Below are 21,372 nucleotides of genomic sequence, written 5' to 3'. Positions count from 1 at the left end.
TGGAGTCGCAATTCAACGGCTTAAACACAAGACGTATGTGTCAGGGTCTACAGACAATCACGGATTACAAAGAGAAAACCAGCAATGTCTCGGACACCGACTCCCAAGGACTGTGGGTTCTCGTTCTCCATGGACGATGTAAGACATTTAAGCGTGTTAACCCTCGCAAGGCTGCCAGGCTGGACAGCATCCCTACCTGCGTCCGCAGAGCATGCTCAGACCAGCTGGCTGGAGTGTTTACGGACATATTCAATCTCTCCCTATCTCAGTCTGCTGTCCCCACTTGCTTCAAGATGTCCACCATTGTTCCTGTACTGAACTAAATGACTATCGCTTGGTAGCACTATCGCTTGGTAGTGCTTTGAGGGGCTAGTTAAGGATCATATCACCTCTACCTTACCTGACACCGTAGACCCACTTCAATTTGCATACCGCCCCAATAGACCCACAGACGATGCAATCGCCATCACACTGCACACTGCCCTATCCCATCTGGACAAGAGGAATACCTATGTAAAAATGCTGTTCATTGACTATAGCTCAGCATTCAACACCATAGTACACTTCAAGCTAATCATTAAGCTCGGAGTCCCTAGGTCTGAACCCCGCCCTGTGCAACTGAGTCCTGGACTTCCTGACGGGCCACTCCCAGGTGGTGAAGGTAGGAAACAACACTTCCAGTCACTGATCCTCAACACTGGGGCCCCACAAGGGGGCGTGATCAGCCCCCTACTGTACTCCATGTTCACCCATGACTGCGTGACCATGCACGCCTCCAACGCAATCAACAAATTTGCAGACAACACAACAGAAGCAGGCCTGATTACCAACAACGACGAGACAGCCTACAGGGAGGAGGTGAGGGCCCTGGCGGAGTGGTTCCAGGAAAATAACCTCCCTCAACGTCAACAAAACAAAGGAGCTGATCGTGAACTTCAGGAAACAGCAGAGGGAGCATGCCCCTATCAAAACTGATGGGATCGCAGTGGAGAAGGTGAAAAGTTTCAAGTTCCTCGGCGTACACATCACTGACAAACTGAAATGATCCACGCACACAGACAGTGTAGGACACAAGACGCATCAGCACCTATTCAACCTCAGGAGGCTGAAGAAATTTGGCTTGGCCCCTAAGACCCTCACAAACTTTTACAGATGCACAATTGAGAGCATCCTGTTGGGCTGTATCACCGCCTGCTACGGTAACTGCAACTGTATTTTAGTCAATGCCACTCTGACATTGCTCGTCCTAATATTTATATATTTCTTAATTCCATTCTTTTACTTTTAGATTTGTATGTATTGTTGTGAATAGTTAGATACTACTGCACTGTTGGAGCTAGGAACACAAGTAATTCACGAGAACCGCAATAACATCTGCTAAATATGTGTATGTGACCAATAACACTTGATTTGATTTGAAAAGTCAACTGACATTAACTCCTGAGGTACTGATCTGTTGCACCTTCTACAACCACTGTGGTTATTATTTGACCCTGCTGGTCATTATGAACATTCGGACATCTTGAAGAAGTATCTGGCCTTAACTGCCATGCACTCTATTAATCTCCACCCGACACAGCCAGAAGAGGACTGGCCACCCCTCAGGGCCTGGTTCCTCCTCACCCGACACAGCCAGAAGAGGACTGGCCACCCCTCAGGGCCTGGTTCCTCCCCACCCGTCACAGCCAGAAGAGGACTGGCCACCCCTCAGGGCCTGGTTCCTCCCCACCCGACACAGCCAGAAGAGGACTGGCCACCCCTCAGGGCCTGGTTCCTCCCCACCCGACACAGCCAGAAGAGGACTGGCCACCCCTCAGGGCTTGGTTCCTCCCCACCCGACACAGCCAGAAGAGGACTGGCCACCCCTCAGGGCCTGGTTCCTCCCCACCCGACACAGCCAGAAGAGGACTGGCCACCCCTCAAAGCCTGCTTGCTCTCTGGGTTTGTTTCTAGGTTCCGGCCTTTCTAGGGAGTTTTTCCTAGCCACTGTGCTTCTGCATCTGCATTGCTTGCTGTTTGTGGTTCTAGGCTGGGTTTTTGTATAAGCACTTTGTGACATCTGCTGATGTAAAATGGGCTTTATGAATACATTTGATATGATTTGATTAGTGGGTATACAGTATGCCATTTACACCCACATTGCCTCCCACATCATGTTGAGACAGAGATAGCTAATATCAACACTCTACCCAAAACTTCCTACGAACATTGGGATGTCATACAAACAAATGTGTTTAGTGTGTTTCCAAAAATCTTGTCGTGTGTAACGAGCTTAACATGGATAGGAGACATGCAAGCATGCATACACATACACATATCACACAGGGAGAATACACTGACACACGGAGACTACACTGACACACTGAGACTACACCGACACACTGAGACTACACCGACACACGGAGACTACATTGACACACTGAGACTACACTGACACACGGAGACTACACTGACACACGGAGATTACACTGACACACTGAGACTACACCGACACACGGAGACTACACTGACACACTGAGTCTACACTGGCACACTGAGACTACCCTGACACATGGAGACTACACTGACACACGGAGACTACACTGACACATGGAGACTACACTGACACATGGAGACTACACTGACACATGGAGACTACACTGACACACGGAGACACACTGACACATGGAGACTACACTGACACATGGAGACTACACTGACACACTGAGACTACACTGACACATGGAGACTACACCGACACACTGAGACTACACTGACACACTGAGACTACACTGACACATGGAGACTACACTGACACACTGAGACTACACTGACACACGGAGACTACACTGACACACTGAGTCTACACTGACACATGGAGACTACACCGACACACGGAGACTACACTGACACACGGAGACTACACTGACACACGGAGACTACACTGACACACTGAGTCTACACTGACACACTAAAACTACACTGACACACGGAGTCTACACTGACACACTGAGACTACACTGACACACGGAGACTACACTGACACATGGAGACTACACTGACACACTGAGACTACACTGACACATGGAGACTACACTGACACATGGAGACTACACTGACACATGGAGACTACACTGACACACTGAGACCACACTGACACACTGAGACTACACTGACACACTGAGACTACACTGACACAGTGAGTCTACACTGACACACGGAGACTACACTGACACACGGAGACTACACTGAAACACGGAGACTACACTGACACACTGAGACTACACTGACACGCTGAGACTACACTGACACACTGAGACTACACTGACACACTGAGACTACACTGACACACTGAGACTACACTGACACACTGAGACTACACTGACACATGGAGACTACACTGACACATTGAGTCTACACTGACACACATAGACTACACTGACACACTGAGACTACACTGACACAGTGAGACAACACTGACACATGGAGACTACACTGACACACGGAGACACACTGACACATGGAGACTACACTGACACACGGAGACCACACTGACACACTGAGACTACACTGACACAGTGAGACTACACTGAAACACTGAGACTACACTGACACATGGAGACTACACTGACACATGGAGACTACACTGACACATGGAGACTACACTGACACACGGAGACTACACTGACACACTGAGACTACACTGACACATGGAGACTACACTGACACACGGAGACTACACTGACACACGGAGACTACACTGACACACGGAGACTACACTGACACACGGAGACTACACTGACACATGGAGACTACACTGACACATGGAGACTACACTGACACACTGAGACTACACTGACACACTGAGTCTACACTGACACACGGAGACTACACTGACTCACTGAGACTACACTGACACACTGAGACTACACTGAAACACAGAGACTACACTGACACACAGAGACTACACTGACACACGGAGACTACACTGACACACGGAGACTACACTGACACATGGAGACTACACTGACACACAGAGACTACACTGACACACTGAGACTACACTGACACACTGAGACTACACTGACACATGGAGACTACACTGACACACTGAGACTACACTGACACACTGAGACTACACTGACACATGGAGACTACACTGACACACGGAGACTACACTGACACATGGAGACTACACTGACACACGGAGACTACACTGACACACGGAGACTACACTGACACACGGAGACTACACTGACACATGGAGACTACACTGACACACGGAGACTACACTGACACATGGAGACTACACTGACACACGGAGATTACACTGACACACTGAGACTACACTGACACATGGAGACTACACTGACACACTGAGTCTACACTGACACACGGAGACTACACTGACACACTGAGTCTACACTGAAACACGGAGACTACACTGACACACGGAGACTACACTGAATCACGGAGACTGCACTGACACATGGAGACTACACTGACACACTGAGACTACACTGACACACTGAGACTACACTGACACACAGAGACTACACTGACACACTGAGACTACACTGACACACTGAGTCTACACTGAAACACGGAGACTACACTGACACACGGAGACTACACTGAAACACGGAGACTACACTGACACATGGAGACTACACTGACACATGGAGACTACACTGACACACGGAGACTACACTGACACATGGAGACTACACTGACACACTGAGACTACACTGACACACTGAGACTACGCTGACACACGGAGACTACACTGACACATGGAGACTACACTGACACACGGAGACTACACTGACACACTGAGTCTACACTGACACACTGAGTCTACACTGACACACTGAGACTACACGGACAAAACGTGTATTTGTCCATATATGCATTCAGTTATATTTTTATCTCCTTCATTTATATTATTTTACTGTGAAGTGTGTTGGTATTTTAAATGCACCTTTATTCAGTTTGATTTTGTGTGGTTGTTGTGTCTGACTCAATAAACCCTGCTAATATGTAATATGTGTCCTTTCATCCCTCCAGGATATCAAGACAACCATATCTTCACCTGAGCATACAAATGACTGGCTTTCATCTGAGTGGCTGAGTAGGACAACAAATTACCACCCTATGAGTGGAATCGGAGAACAGAACACTGAAGTGAGCCGCAGCGCCAAAGAAAAGCCATCTTCACTCACAGCGGGTGTTCGGTGTGTGTGAGAGAGAGAGAGAGAGAGAGACTGCATATTGTATCAGAGCAGAGCCCGTGTCAGATGAATAGTGCATTCACTGGAGTATCGCTGCTCATTCCATCTCTCTCTCTCTCTCTCTCTCTCTCTCTCTCTCTCTCTCTCTCTCTCTCTCTCTCTCTCTCTGTCTCTGTCTCTGTCTCTCTCTGTCTATCTCCATCTCTCTCTGTATTTCTTTCTCTCTCTCCATCCTCTCTATGTTAACTCTGCTTTCCTCATCCCCTGCTGGGTGAGTTGGCACTCTGATGCTGCGTACTTCTCATTTCAAAGTCAAATGGGTTTCCTATGGATCTATACTCGCTCCCTCACATTCTCTCTCTCCCTCCTTCTCTCTCCCTCCTTCTCTCTCCCTCCTTCTCGCTCCCTCCTTCTCTCTCCCTCCTTCTCTCTCCCTCCTCTCTCCCTCCTCTCCCTCCTTCTCTCTCCATCCTTCTCTCTCCCTCCTTCTCTCTCCCTCCTTCTCTCTCCCTCCTTCTCTCTCCCTCCTCTCTCCCTCCTCTCCCTCCTTCTCTCTCCATCCTTCTCTCTCCCTCCTTCTCTCTCCCTCCTTCTCTCTCCCTCCTTCTCTCTCCTTCTCTCTCCCTCCTTCTCTCTCCCTCCTTCTCTCTCCTTCCTTCTCTCTCCCTCTACATTTGTCTTTCTCCCGATCTTCACACTTTCCTTCCTCCACATGTTCTAAATGTTCTCCCTCCATCTTTTTGTCTCACTCCCTTCCTCTGTGCGACAATCATTATTTTCATACATACATGTTCCTTTCCTAATTTCTCGATCCATCTCCCGCCCCTCTTCCTGCTAATCACATTTTCTATACATTCATGTTCTCTAACTCCCTATCGGGTAAATTACATTTTCCACAGAACTTCCCTCCCTCCCTCCCTCCCTCCCTCCCTCCCTCCCTCTCTATAGATCCATGAACTCTATGTTCTTTCAATCCCCATCTTCCCTCTGCCTCTGGCCCTCTATTCCTCTCTGCAACTTCTTTCCACAGTCTCTCATCCCCCTTTCCTCTCCTTCTTCTCCTCTCCACATCTATCTCCATCCCAGAGACAACATCATCCGCTGTAGCTATTAGGGATTAGGTTCAGTCCCTGACAGAGATTTTCATATTTACTCAAATAATTCCTGGATTTGGGCAACTCGAATCATACACTTTTGTGATATTGATTTAACATGTACTGTATGAGTTAAAGTTTTTGTCCATTAATGTTCAACTATATGTTTACTCAATAAACAATGAAGTGATGTATATCATATCGGGGGGAGAGACAGAGAGATGTCGTGTAGCCACGGAATGGATCAAACCCCAATGCATTGTGGTTTGTCTGATATTTGTGCACAATAGGGGGCCGTGTGAGTACACGGATGTGTGTGTGTGTGTGTGTGTGTGTGTGTGTGTGTGTGTGTGTGTGTGTGTGTGTGTGTGTGTGTGTGTGTGTGTGTGTGTGTGTGTGTGTGTGTGTGTGTGTGTGTGTGTGTGTATGCAAGCATGTGTGTGTGTGCATGTGTGTTTGTGTGTGTATGTGCATTATATCAAATCAAATCAAATTGTATTTGTCACATGCGCCGAATACAACAGACCTTACCGTGAAATGCTTACTTACGAGCCCTTAATCAACAATGCAGTTCAAGAAATAGAGTTAAGAAAATATTTACTAAATAAAAAGTAACACAGTAGAATTACATAACAATAACGAAGCTATATACAGGGGTTCACCGGTACCGAGTAAATGTGCAGGGGTACAGGCTAGTCGAGGTAATATGTACATGTAAGTGTGGGTAAAGTGACTATACATAGATAATAAATAGTGAGGAGCAGCAGTGTAAAAACAAAGGGGGGAGGGGTCAGTGTAAATAGTCTGTGTAGACATCTGATTCATTGTTCAGCAGTCTTATGTCTTAGAGGTAGAAGCTGTTCAGGAGCCTTTTGGACCAAGACTTGGCGTTCCGCTACCGCTTGCCGTGCGATAGCAGAGAGAACAGTCTATAACTTTGGTTGACTGGAGTCTTTGATCATTTTTTGGGCCTTCCTCTGACATCGCCTGGTATATATGTTCTGGCTGGCAGGAAGCTTGGCCCCAGTGAAGTACTGGGCTGTACGCAGTACCCTCTGTAGCGCCTTACGTTCAGATTCCGAGCAGTTGCCATACCAGGCGATGCAACCAGTCACGATGCTCTCAATGGTGTAGCTGGGGACCCATGTCAAATGTTGAGGGGGGAAATGTGCTGTCGTGCCCTCTTCACGACTGTCTAGGTGTGTTTGGACCATGATAGTTTGTTGGTGATTTAGACACCAACGAACTTGAAACTCTCAACCTGCTCCACTTCAGTCCCGTCAATGAGAATGGGGGCCTGTTCGGCCCTCCCTTTCCTGTAGTCCATGATCATCACCTTTGTCTTGCTCACATTGAGGGAGAGGTTGGTGTCCTGGCACCACACTGCCAAGTCTCTAACCTCCTCCCTATAGGCTGTCTCAATGTTGTCGGTGATCAGACCTACCACTGCTGTTTGGTCGGCAAACTTAATGATGGTGTTAGAGTCGTATTTGGCCATGCAGTCGTGGGTGAACAGGGAGTACAGGAAGGGACTAAGCACGCACCCCTGAGGGGAACCAGTGTTGAGGATCAGAGAGGCAGATGTGTTGTTGCCTACCCTCACCACCTGGGGGTGGCCCGTCAGGAAGTCCAGGATCCAGTTGCAGAGGGAGGTGTTTAGTCCCAGGGTCCTGAGCTTAGTGATGAGCTTTGAGGCCACTATGGGGTTGAACGCTAAGCTGTAGTCAATGAATAGAATTCTCACATAGGTGTTCCTTTTGTCCAGGTGGGAAAGGGCAGTGTGGAGTGCGATTGAGATTGTGTAATCTGTGGATCTGTTGGGGCGGTGTGTGTGTGTGTGTGTGTGTGTGTGTGTGTGTGTGTCTGTGTGTGTGTGTGTGTGTGTGTGTGTGTGTGTGTGTGTGTGTGTGTGTGTGTGCGCGTGCGTGTGCGCGTGCGCGTGTGTGCCTGGTAAATGGGTATTTCGTCTCCATAGAGACTCTGTGTGTGTCTGTTGAGTATGGACAGTGAGGGCATTCGACTGGGGACTTATCATCTTAATTCAAACAGTGTTTTACTAATCTCTTTATAGGAGCCATGGATCATCTGGACAATACTCTATTATATTAATATAGGCTGAAGCAGAGTAATCCTTCCCATGTCTGAGCTGAACCTCTGTCTATCTGGCTAGCTGGTACTGTCTGAGCTGAACCTCTGTCTATCTGGCTAGCTGGTACTGTCTGAGCTGAACCTCTGTCTATCTAGCTAGCTGGTACTGTCTGAGCTGAACCTCTGTCTATCTGGCTAGCTGGTACTGTCTGAGCTGAACCTCTGTCTATCTAGCTAGCTGGTACTGTCCGCTTCAGTAGGACAAAGTCACGTTGAAAACGAGAACACCTGTAAGAGGGTTTGGGTTTCAATTCAGGAATTAAACGGAAGTTCTTCATATACTCGCATAAAGTAAACAAACAGAAACACACAGACACACTCAGACACACACAGACACACACTAACCTCACGGCGCATGGCACAGTGGACAGTAATGATGACGAAACCCTGGACAGAGTCAAAGACAGCGAACAGAACCTGAAAGAGAGCAGAACAGCTATCAGTTACCATAGAAAGAGAGAGCCAGATACAGAGAGATAGAGAGAGACAGAGAGGGAGACAGAGAGGGAGACAGAGAGACAGAGGCAGAGAGAGACAGGGAGAGAGAGAGAAAGACATAGCGAGAGAGAGAGAGAGAGATGGAGAGACAGAGAGAGAAACAGAGAGATAGAGAGAGACAGAGCGAGAGAGAGAGAGAAAGAGAGAGAGAGAGATAGAGAGAGAGACAGAGCGGGAGGGAGACAGAGATGGAGAGACAGAGAGAGAAAGAGCGAGAGAGAGATAGAGAGAGACAGAGCGAGAGAGAGATAGAGAGAGACAGAGCGAGAGAGAGAGAGAGAGAGAGAGAGAGAACTAGAAAGAGAGACAGAGAGACAGTGACAGTGACAGTGACAGAGAGATAGAGTGTGTATCCGTGTGTGTATCCATGTGTGTGTCAGTGTGTGTATCAGTGTGTGTATCCATGTGTGTGTCAGTGTGTGTATCAGTGTGTGTATGAGAGTGTGTATGCAGCCAGGGCACCGTGATACAAGTCTGTATTAGAGTGAGGATGTCAGGAGATAACATGGAGATTTGGCAACTGGTGGCAACAGTGAGCGCTGTTAGCTACAAGTAGGTTTGGGTTTTGATAGGGTGCTATGGACGGGGATCATGGATAGGCGGCAGTGTCTGCCTAAGCATCTGCCTCTAGTGCAAAAGGCTGCATGGTCTAATTCAGGAATTTTTGTTTAAAGCCTTTCTCAAACCTAAACCCTAACTTTAGAAATTATGAGTTAATGGCTAAACTTAACCTTAAACACTTTGAAATGTGAGTTTTGGAACAACTTTGAAATCTGACATTTAAGAAACATGGAGGAACGTGTAATTCTGCCGTGAGACTGTGAGAGCTGGTTGGTTTATGAGTGTGTGTATCAGTGTGTGTATGAGTGCATGCAAAGGTTAGTGAGTTTGAAAGAGTGTATACAGTACATTGTTATACAAGCTTGGATACATGTTTGTATGTGTGTATGCAGGGGTGTGTGTGTGTGTGTGTGTGTGTGTGTGTGTGTGTGTGTGTGTGTGTGTGTGTGTGTGTGTGTGTGTGTGTGTGTGTGTGTGTGTGTGTGTGTGTGTGTGTGTGTGTGTGTGTGTGTGTGTGTGTGTGTATGCATGCAGATGTGTGTATGCAGGTGTGTGTAAGCAGGTGTGTGTAAGTGTGAAGACAGCAAAGTGTACCTGGAAGAGTGTGGAGCGGCGGTCGGTGATGGCCAACACAGCAGACATCCAGGTCAGAGCCAGCAGAGGGAGAACCACACAGGAGCTCCACAGAGAGGCCCTGAGAGAGAAGAAAGACAAGTGGGGAGAGGAAAGGAGGGGGAGAGGAGAGGGAAAGGGGAGGAGGGGAGGAGGGAGAGGAGGGGGAGAGGGGAGAAGGGAGAGAAGGGGGAGAGGAGGGGAAGAGGAAAGGATGGGAGGAGGGAGAGCGGGAAAGAGAGGAGGAGGGAGATGAGGGGGAGAGGGGGGAAGAGGGGAGGAGGGAGAGGAGGAGAGATGGGAGGAGGGAGAGGAGGGGGAGAGAAGGGGGAGAGGGGAGGAGGGAGAGGAGGGAGAGCGGGAAAGAGGGGAGGAGGGAGATGAGGGGAAGAGGGGAGTAGGGTGAGAAGGGGAAGAGGGGAGAAGTGAGAGAAGGGGGAGAGGAGGGGAGAGGGGAAGAAGAGAGGAGGGGAGGAGGGAGAGGAGGGAGAGAGGGGAGGAGGGAGATGAGGGGGAGAGGGGGGAGAGGGGAGGAGGGGGAGAGGAGGGGAAGAGGGGAGGAGGGAGAGGAGGGGAGATGGGAGGAGGGAGAGGAGGGGGAGAGGGGAGAAGGGAGAGGAGGGGAAGAGGAGGGGAAGAGGGGAGGAGGGTGAGGAGGTGAAGAGGGCAGGAGGGAGAGGAGGGGGAGAGGGGAGGAGGGAGAGGAGAGGGAGAGGGCAGGAGGGAGAGGAGGGGGGGAGGGGAGGAGGGAGAGGAGGGAGAGAGGGAGAGGGGAGAAGGGAGCGGGGAGGAGGGAGAGAATGGGGAGAGGGGAGAAGAGAGAGGAGGGGGAGAGGAGGAGGAGAGGGGAGGAGGGAGAAAAGGGGGAGAAGGGAGGAGGTGAGGGGAGGAGGGAGAGAAGGGGGAGAAGGGAGGAGGTAGAGAAGGGGGAGAGGGGAGGAGGGAGAGAATGGGGAGAGGGGAGGAGGGAGAGAAGGGAGGAGGGGAGGAGGGAGATTACTTCAACCTTTAGAATCTGGGACGGCGACACTCTCATAACACATGCACATGCTCACACAGAAACATTTGCATGTGCACTCACAGTGACACACACATCAGGCATACTGAAAGCCACAGTGACCTCCAGACTGTGTGATCGATGCAGAACACGACCAGGTGAGAGACAAGTAACTGACAGCTGTAACTGAGAGTGTGTCTGTGTGTGTGTGTGTGTGTGTGTGTGTGTGTGTGTGTGTGTGTGTGTGTGTGTGTGTGTGTGTGTGTGTGTGTGTGTGTGTGTGTGTGTGTGTGTGTGTGAGAGAGATAAATAGAGAGAGAGAGAAATGTGGAGAAAGAGATACTGAGAGAGATAGAGATAGAGAGTGAGAGAGAGAGAGAGAGAAATGTGGAGAAAGAGACACTGAGAGAGATAGAGGGAGAAAGAGATACTGAGAGAGATAGAGATAGAGGGAGAAAGAGATACTGAGAGAGATAGAGATAGAGGGTGTGTGAGGGTATGCTTCGGTGTGTGAGGGTATGCTTCGGTGTGTGAGGGTATATTTCGGTGTGTGAGGGTATATTTCGGTGTGTGAGGGTATGTTTCGGTGTGTGAGGGTAGGTTTCGGTGTGTGAAGGTTTCTTTCGGTGTGTGAGGGTATCTTTTGATGTGTGAGGTTAAGTTTTGGTGTGTGAGGGTATCTTTTGATGTGTGAGGGTACGTTTTGGTGTGTGAGGGTATCTTTTGATGTGTGAGGGTAAGTTTTGGTTTGTGAGGGTAAGTTTTGGTGTGTGAGAGTATCTGTTGACTAACATGGCGTTGCTGGCAGTAGAGCTGGAGAGAGCTGTACTTGAGATCACACCACACTTGGAGCATTTCAGGAGCAGTCTGCTACGCGACGCCTCAACCGGTGGACTTTAGGACACAGACAGGATGGAGGAGGAGAACAGGATGGAGGAGGAGGACACAGACAGGATGGAGGGGGAGGACACAGACAAGATGGAGGAGGATGACACAGAGAGGATGGAGGAGGGGGACACAGGATGAAGGAGGAGGACACAGGATGGAGGAGGAGGACACAGACAGGATGGAGGAGGAGGACACAGACAGGATGGAGGGGGAGGACACAGACAGGATGGAGGAGGAGGACACAGGATGAAGGAGGAGGACACAGGATGAAGGAGGAGGACACAGGATGAAGGAGGAGGACACAGACAGGATGGAGGAGGAGGACACAGGATGGAGGAGGAGGACACAGGATGGAGGAGGAGGACACAGACAGGATGGAGGAGGAGGACACAGGATGAAGGAGGAGGACACAGGATGGAGGAGGAGGACACAGACAGGATGGAGGAGGAGGACACAGGATGGAGGAGGAGGACACAGGATGAAGGAGGAGGACACAGGATGAAGGAGGAGGACACAGGATGGAGGAGGAGGACACAGACAGGATGGAGGAGGAGGACACAGGATGAAGGAGGAGGACACAGGATGGAGGAGGAGGACACAGAATGGAGGAGGACACAGGATGGAGGAGGAGGAGGTACACAGGATTGGAGGAGGAGGACACAGGATGGAGGAGGACACAGGATGGAGGAGGAGGACACAGGATGGAGGAGGACACATGATGGAGGAGGAGGACACAGAATGGAGGAGGACACAGGATGGAGGAGGAGGAGGACACAGGATTGAAGGAGGAGGACACAGGATGGAGGAGGACACGGGATGGAGGAGGACATACACGTATTGTGGGGGGCAGTCAGTTATGCACAAGGACAGGGGACAGAAACAACAAACAGAGTGGCGGAAACACACACACACAGGAGGAGAGGATGGGGAGGACAGACACACAGGAGGAGAGGATGGGGAGGATGGACACACAGGAGGGGAGGATGGACACACAGGAGGAGAGGATGGGGAGGATGGACACACAGGAGGAGAGGATGGACACACAGGAGGAGAGGATGGGGAGGACAGACACACAGGAGGGGAGGATGGGGAGGACAGACACACAGGAGGAGGGGATAGGGAGGATGGACACACAGGAGGAGAGGATGGGGAGGATGGACACACAGGAGGGTAGGATGGACACACAGGAGGAGAGGGTGGGGAGGACATACACACAGGAGGAGAGGATAGGGAGGATGGACACACAGGAGGAGAGGATGGGGAGGATGGACACACAGGAGGAGAGGTAGGGGAGGACGGACACACAGGAGGATAGATGGGGAGAATGGACACACAGGAGGAGAGGGGGGAGAGGGTGGACACACAGGAGGAGAGGATGGGGAGGATGGACACACAGGAGGAGAGGTAGGGGAGGACGGACACACAGGAGGAGAGGGTGGAGAGGACGGACACACAGGAGGAGAGGGGGGAGAGGATGGACACACAGGAGGAGAGGACGGACACACAGGAGGAGAGGGTGGAGAGGACGGACACACAGGAGGAGAGGGTGGAGAGGACGGACACACAGAAGGAGAGGACGGACACACAGGAGGAGAGGGTGGAGAGGACGGACACACAGGAGGAGAGGGTGGAGAGGACGGACACACAGGAGGAGAGGGTGGAGAGGACGGACACACAGGAGGAGAGGACAGACACACAAATGGGAAAGACAAACACAGACCCAGAAACACACACATTCAACAAGTAATGGGAGCAATGGGGTGCAAACCACATACACACATTCACACATATGAGAGTGAGGAATGGATGGGCAGTGCGGATGGGATGGGCAGTGCAGTTGCAAACGAAGGTGAAAAGCAAAGAAGGACATAAATGGACACACAGACAAAAAGAGAAGGACACAGAAAAGGAGAAAAAGAAAGAAGAAAATGTTTTAACAAACCTCAAAGTAGCAGCAATGGACAACAAGTCAGAATACAAAGATCATGACAGAATGCAGTGACAGATAAGGAAGGAAGAAAGAGAGGAAGAGGGAGAGAGGAAGAGAGAGAGAGAGAGAAAGAAAAAGAGGAAGAGGGAGAGAGGAAGAGAGAGAGAGAGAAATAACGAGGGAGCAGCGAGAGAAAGTGAACAAAGAAAGGGAGAAGAGGATGCTGAATAATCTTAAAGCAGGCTAATAACGGGTCTGGCTAACGCGGATTAATACAAATGTACAATGAGACAGATGTGCACTGCCACGACCAACTGTCTCTCTCCCACAGTGTGTGTGTGTGTGTGTGTGTGTGTGTGTGTGTGTGTGTGTGTGTGTGTGTGTGTGTGTGTGTGTGTGTGTGTGTGTGTGTGTGTGTGTGTGTGTGTGTGTGTGTGTGTGTGTGTATGTTTTCAGTGTACAAACTGTTAGTGATGATGTGTTAGTGTGTGTGTGTTTGGGACAGTCTAGATAGTCTGTTCAACTCTTCTTCTTTTGGCCAGTCTGGGCCCTTATTAGGTCATTACCCATAAGCCTCAGTGATCAGTGATGCCTGCTAGAACCAGGAGACAGTAGTCATGTCACAGTTAGGGCTTGTGGGTGTGTTAGGGTGTTTACTAAGGCAGAGTGAGTCTGTGTGTGTAATCATTTTGCATGCTCTATGTGTGTGTTGAAAGCGGTGTGCACATTGAAGTAAGTGTTTTTATTGATATCGCTATGTGTGTGTGTGTGTGTGTGTGTGTGTGTGTGTGTGTGTGTGTGTGTGTGTGTGTGTGTGTGTGTGTGTGTGTGTGTGTGTGTGTGTGTTTTATTGACTCCCAGAGTACTTGTCCTCAGCGACCAACGAAGCTACTGAGTTCGGACATGGAGAGAGCGCCACTAGACTGTTAAATAGAGGCTTGCTACTCCTGCTGCGTGTGTGTGTGTGTGTGTGTGTGTGTGTGTGTGTGTGTGTGTGTGTGTGTGTGTGTGTGTGTGTGTGTGTGTGTGTGTGTGTGTGTGTGTGTGTGTGTGTGTGTGTGTGTGTGTGTGTGTGTGTGTGTGTGTGTGTGTGTGTGTGTGTGCAATGCTCAGTGCAGAATGATGGGGCAGTGCATAGCGTGGCAATGCTACATTAGCCCCCCAGCACAGCTCATTGCCTTAGTGCCATCCACATCCCCACAGCTTCATAAAAATGCATTAACACTAATGACAACATGGGTGGAATGTGTGTATGTGTGTGTGTCTGTCTGTCAATCTCTTTTTCTGAAGCCCATTTACGTAGAAGCCTACTCCACCAATAGGGTCAGTGTTTGCAAGGGGGAGGGATTGATTGTGTGTTGACGTGCATGTGTGTGAGTGATCATGTCAATAATGGAGGGAATAGAGAGAAGAGAGAGATCAAAAACATTTGCAGGGAAATGAAAGCATGGATTTGGCTGCAAGGACATAGAGTATGTTTACATGTCCACTAATAATTTGATATTAAACTGATTATGGCAGCAAGCCGAGTAAACAATTTCCTCTGCTAATCAGAGTAAGGTCAAAATGGAAGTAAGCCCTCGCCGATGAAAACACCCAGTCTTCTGATCTTTAGAATTATTAAGATTATTACACATAAACATGTTCACGCCTCCATTAGATTGCATGAGTGAAGTGAGCAACAAAAAAAGTGTACATTGTAGCATAGCCACGCTACGCACTGCCCCATCATTCTGCACTGAGCATTACACACACACACACACACACACACACACACACACACACACACACACACACACACACACACACACACACACACACACATAAATCACTGTGGCTGGTTTTGGATGTCAGGAGGACCTTAAGTCAATGAAGCTTCACTCATGCAACTGTCCGAACTCAGAATCAAATAGGCTTCGCAGTAATAACATGGTTGCTATGGTGGAACGGTTGTATTGGTTGCCAATTTTCTGCATTTAGGTTTAGTCCCATCAGGTAGCTTGATTTCAGATGTTTCCATGTCAACAGAACTATTAGGGAAATCATTCTTCTTGCAAATCTTTTAAACGTTTTAATCATAAACTACTAAATTAATTTGACTGCATGTAACCGTGCTCATTGAAATCGACAATCTTTGGATGAATATCAATGGCAAATCACTGCTGATGGAATTACAGACCAGGGAACAGAAGATACCTCTCTACTGTACTGTCGGTGTGTATCGGTGTGTATCGGTGTGTGTGTGTGTGCGTGTGAGTGTGTCTGTGTGTGTATGTGTGATTTGCAGATTCAAATAAAGTGTGTGTGTGTGTGTGTGTGTGTGTGTGTGTGTGTGTGTGTGTGTGTGTGTGTGTGTGTGTGTGTGAGTATGTACATGTGAGACTGCATTCTGTTAATGAATCATATGGAAATGGTATGTGTGGAGCATGACCTCAGTCTATTTCTATATTCTCTACATATTATATGTCCCTAAGCATTATCACAATCCTTTGTCAATCATTTCATCCCGGAAGCTAGTTCAACAGTAGATACGAGACCTATCTTAATTCAATGCCTCTAAGTACACAGAGTGGAATTTATGCCATTGATGTTGACACCCGTTGACGTTGGAGTCTCTACAAGGCATGGTAAATGGAAACATGTGTGGGAGTGTTTGTACAGTGGAACACAAGGCCTTGGTCTAGATCCAATAAAAGGTCACAAAGGGTCATCTGCTCCTGTTGTAAAAAGCCTCTTCACTCGCTCATTAACATATGTGGAGAGTTAAATGGGTGCAGCTGCTGCCTATCGGTGTTTGTGTGTGTTCAGGGTTATTGTTCAGGGTTATTGTTCAGGGTTATTGTTCAGGGTTATTGTTCAAGGTTATTGTTCAGGGTTATTGTTCAGGGTTATTTGAAAGAGAGTTGAAGGCATACAAGCGTACATGTGTGTCTCTTTCTCCATCAGATCACTTCTAAGCGTAAAAAGCCTGGATCCATATAGACATAGAATCACAAGAACAACTATGGCTGGAACAACCACATAATTTTGCTCCAGAGTGGAGCAGCAGTCTAAGTCACTGCAACTCAGTGCTAGAGGCGTCACTACAGACCCTGGTTCGTTCCCGGGCTGTATCACCACCGGCCATGATCGGGGGTCCCATAGGGCGGCACACAATTGGCCCGGAGTCGTCTGGGTTAGGGGAGGGTTTGGCCGGGGTAGGCCGTCATCGTAAAATAAGAATTTGTTCTTTACTGACTTGCCTAGTTTTTACTGACTTGCCTAGTTTTTACTGACTTGCCTAGTTTTTACTGACTTGCCTAGTTTTTACTGACTTGCCTAGTTTTTACTGACTTGCCTAGTTTTTACTGACTTGCCTAGTTTTTACTGACTTGCCTAGTTAAATAAAGGTGAAATAAAAAGAACTAAAAAAATAATAAAAACACACAAAAAAATGTTTAAGTAGATGGTCCATGAATGATGTCTGTTGCTGTGAGTAGATGGTCCATGAATGATGTCTGTTTCTGTGAGTAGATGGTCCATGAATGGTGTCTGTTGCTGTGAGTAGATGGTCCATGAATGGTGTCTGTTGCTGTGAGTAGATGGTCCATGAATGATGTTTGTTGCTGTGAGTAGATGGTCCATGAATGATGTTTGTTGCTGTGAGTAGATGGTCCATGAATGATGTCTGTTGCTGTGAGTAGATGGTCCATGAATGGTGTCTGTTGCTGTGAGTAGATGGTCCATGAATGGTGTCTGTTGCTGTGAGTAGATGGTCCATGAATGGTGTCTGTTGCTGTGAGTAGATGGCCCATGAATGGTGTCTGTTGCTGTGAGTAGATGGTCCATGAATGGTGTCTGTTGCTGTGAGTAGATGGTCCATGAATGGTGTCTGTTGCTGTGAGTAGATGGTCCATGAATGGTGTCTGTTGCTGTGACTAGATGGTCCATGAATGGTGTCTGTTTCTGTGAGTAGATGGTCCATGAATGGTGTCTGTTGCTGTGAGTAGATGGTCCATGAATGGTGTCTGTTGCTGTGACTAGATGGTCCATGAATGGTGTCTGTTGCTGTGACTAGATGGTCCATGAATGGTGTCTGTTGCTGTGACTAGATGGTCCATGAATGGTGTCTGTTTCTGTGAGTAGATGGTCCATGAATGGTGTCTGTTGCTGTGAGTAGATGGTCCATGAATGGTGTCTGTTGATGTGAGTAGATGGCCCATGAATAGTGTCTGTTGCTGTGAGTAGATGGTCCATGAATGGTGTCTGTTTCTGTGAGTAGATGGTCCATGAATAGTGTCTGTTGCTGTGAGTAGATGGTCCATGAATGGTGTCTGTTGCTGTGAGTAGATGGTCCATGAATGGTGTCTGTTGCTGTGACTAGATGGTCCATGAATGGTGTCTGTTTCTGTGAGTAGATGGTCCATGAATGGTGTCTGTTGCTGTGAGTAGATGGCCCATGAATGGTGTCTGTTGCTGTGAGTAGATGGTCCATGAATGGTGTCTGTTGCTGTGAGTAGATGGTCAATGAATGGTGTCTGTTACTGTGAGTAGATGGTCCATGAATGGTGTCTGTTGCTGTGAGTAGATGGTCCATGAATGGTGTCTGTTGCTGTGACTAGATGGTCCATGAATGGTGTCTGTTACTGTGAGTAGATGGTCAATGAATGGTGTCTGTTGCTGTGAGTAGATGGTCAATGAATGGTGTCTGTTGCTGTGAGTAGATGGTCCATGAATGGTGTCTGTTGCTGTGTGTAGATGGTCCATGAATGGTGTCTGTTGCTGTGAGTGGGGGCTGTAACGGTCATGACATTTTGTCAGCTGGATATTATCAGGCAAAAGACTGCTGGTGTCACAGTAATTGACCGTTAATGAACATAAACACATTTAGCATCTCCAGGCCTCCACACATATAAACTGCTGATGCCTTTGGAACGTCTACATTTAAAAAGGTCTAATAAATCAATTTAATATTCACCATCGTAAAAAATCCATTAGATTTTTATGTCAGGTCAACAACAAACAAAACATGTTATAAAGAAGCCCTACTGTATGTTATCTGGCTATCATATATGCCATAGGCCGTAAGCTTGTTCATTTAGCTTGATTCTGGACTTCCTGACGGGCAGCCCCCAGGTGGTAAGGGTAGGCAACAACACATCTGCCACACTGATCCTCAACCCTGGGGCCCCTTAGGGGTGCGTGCTTAGTTGTCTCCTGTACTCCCTGTTCACCCAGGACTGCGTGACCAAACACGACTCCAACACCATCATTAAGTTTGCCGACGAAACAGCAGTGGTAGGTCTGATCACCGACAACATTGAGGCAGCCTATAGGGAGGAGGTTAGAGACTTGGCAGTGTAAGGCCAGGACAACAAACCTCTCCCTCAATGTGAGCAAGACAAAGGAGATGATCATGGACTACAGGAAAGGGAGGGCCGAACAGGCCCCCATTCTCATTGACGGGACTGAAGTGGAGCAGGTAGAGAGTTTCAAGTTCGTTGGTGTCTAAATCACCAACAAACTATCATGGTCCAAACACACCTAGACAGTTGTGAATAGGGCACGACAACACCTATTCCCCCTCAGGAGACTGAAAAGATTTGGCATGTGTCCCCAGATCCTCAAAAGATTCTACAGCTGCACCATCGAGAGCATCCTGACCGGTTACATCACCACCTGAACGTATGCCGCTACATAGGGTAGTGCGTACGACCAAGTACATCACTGGGGCCAAGCTTCCTGCCATCCAGGACTCATATACTAGGCGGTGTCAGAGGAAGGCCCAAAAAATTGTCAAAGACTCCAGTCACGCACAACTGTTCTCTCTGTTTCCGCATGACAAGCGGTACCGAAGCGCCAAGTTTAGGTCCAAAAGGCTCCTTGGGACGAGATAAAGGAGGAGAAGATGCAGGGAGAGAAGGGAGGACAGCGACAACGCCGGGGTTCGCGGCCACAGAGAAAGCCCAAAAGACAGCCCACATTTTTTGGGGGGAGCGGGGGAAAACACGGGGTGGTCGGCGGAGCCGAGGAATGAGCCAGAGACCGTCAGGGAGTCGAAGGAAGAACTCAACAAAAGATTCCGGAGAGAGGTGGTGGCGATGAGAGTGCTGCAGAGCGGGCGTGCTGAGGAGCGTGACACCAGTCCAGTGTCATCTGCACCAGTTTCACGCATCTGGCCTCCAGTGCGCCTCCCCAGTCCGGTACGCCCTGTGTCTCCTCCACGCACTCGCCCTGAAGTGTGTGTCACCGTTCCGGTACAACTTGTGCCGGATCTACGCACCAGGTCTCCAGTGCACATACACAGCCCAGTACTTCCTGTGCTAGTTCCCTTCACTCGCCGTGCAAAGTGTGTCATTGTTCCGGTACAATCTGTGCCGGTTCTATGCACCAGGTCTCCAGTGCATCTCCACAGCCCAGTATGTCCTTTGCTAGCTCCCCGCACTCATCGTGTGGAGTGTGTCATTGTTCCGCTACAATCTGTGCCAGTTCTACGCACCAGGTCTCCAGTGCGCCTTCCACAGCCCAGTACGTCCTGTGCCTCCTCCTTGCACTCTCCCTGAAGTGCATGTCTCCAGTCCGGTACGTCCTGTGCCTGCTCCTCGCGCTCGCCCTGAGGTGCGTGTCACCAGTCCGGTACCACCAGTTCCGGTCCCAAGAACCAGGCTTCCTGCGACGATCCCCAGTCCAAAGTTTCCGGCGACAGTTCCCAGTCCAGAGCTTCCGGCGACAGTTCCCAGTCCAGAGCTTCCGGCGACAGTTTGCAGTCCAGAGCTTCCGGCGACAGTTCCCAGTCCAGAGCTTCCGGCGACGTTTCACAGTCCGGAACCTCCAACAACGGTCCACGGTCCTGAACCTCCAACGACGGTCCACGGTCCCGAACCTCCTGAGACGTCCACGGTCCGGAACCTCCTGAGACGGTCCACGGTCCGGAACCTCCTGAGACGGTCCACGGTCCGGAACCTCCTGAGACGGTCCACGGTCCGGAACCTCCTGAGACGGTCCACGGTCCGGAACCTCCTGAGACGGTCCACGGTCCGCAACCTCCTGAGACGGTCCACGGTCCGCAACCTCCTGAGACGGTCCACGGTCCGCAACCTCCTGAGACGGTCCACGGTCCGGAACCTCCTGAGACGGTCCACGGTCCGGAACCTCCTGAGACGGTCCACAGTCCGGGAACCTCCAGCTCCATGCCAGGAGCCTTCCTCTGCGCCGATGTCCAGTCCAGGCACGGCGTCCAGTTCCTCTCCATGGCAGGAGTCTTCCTCTGCGCCGGTTCCCAGTCCGGGCACGGCGGTCAACTCAGCTCCATGGCCGGAGCCTTCTTCAGCGCCGGTGCCCAGTCCTGACCATAGAGAGCCTTTTTATTCTCTATTTTGGTTAGGTTGGGGGTGTGACTAGGGTTGGTGATCTAGTGCATTTATTTCTATGTTGGCCTGGTTGCGGATCATATTT

The 21,372-nt window shown here is 49.4% G+C and overlaps 1 protein-coding gene across 1 annotated transcript in view; it reads right to left on the bottom strand.

Moving 5' to 3' along the window:
• The window catches only part of LOC129830522 (adhesion G protein-coupled receptor B2-like), a 564,124-nt gene that overhangs the window by 94,186 nt on the left and 448,566 nt on the right, over positions 1 to 21,372 (bottom strand). The window contains exons 22-24 of the mRNA XM_055893092.1: positions 11,913 to 12,014; positions 10,106 to 10,205; positions 8,798 to 8,869 (exon numbers count right to left, since the gene is read on the bottom strand). Coding sequence (XP_055749067.1) covers positions 8,798 to 8,869; positions 10,106 to 10,205; positions 11,913 to 12,014 — 274 coding nt within the window. The remainder of the gene's footprint in view (positions 1 to 8,797; positions 8,870 to 10,105; positions 10,206 to 11,912; positions 12,015 to 21,372) is intronic.

This window comes from Salvelinus fontinalis, chromosome 32, assembly GCF_029448725.1.
Source record: "Salvelinus fontinalis isolate EN_2023a chromosome 32, ASM2944872v1, whole genome shotgun sequence".
NCBI lineage: Eukaryota > Metazoa > Chordata > Actinopteri > Salmoniformes > Salmonidae > Salvelinus > Salvelinus fontinalis.
The sequence above is the reverse complement of the archived record's forward strand: the minus strand, read 5'-3'. Positions and strand labels throughout refer to the sequence as shown.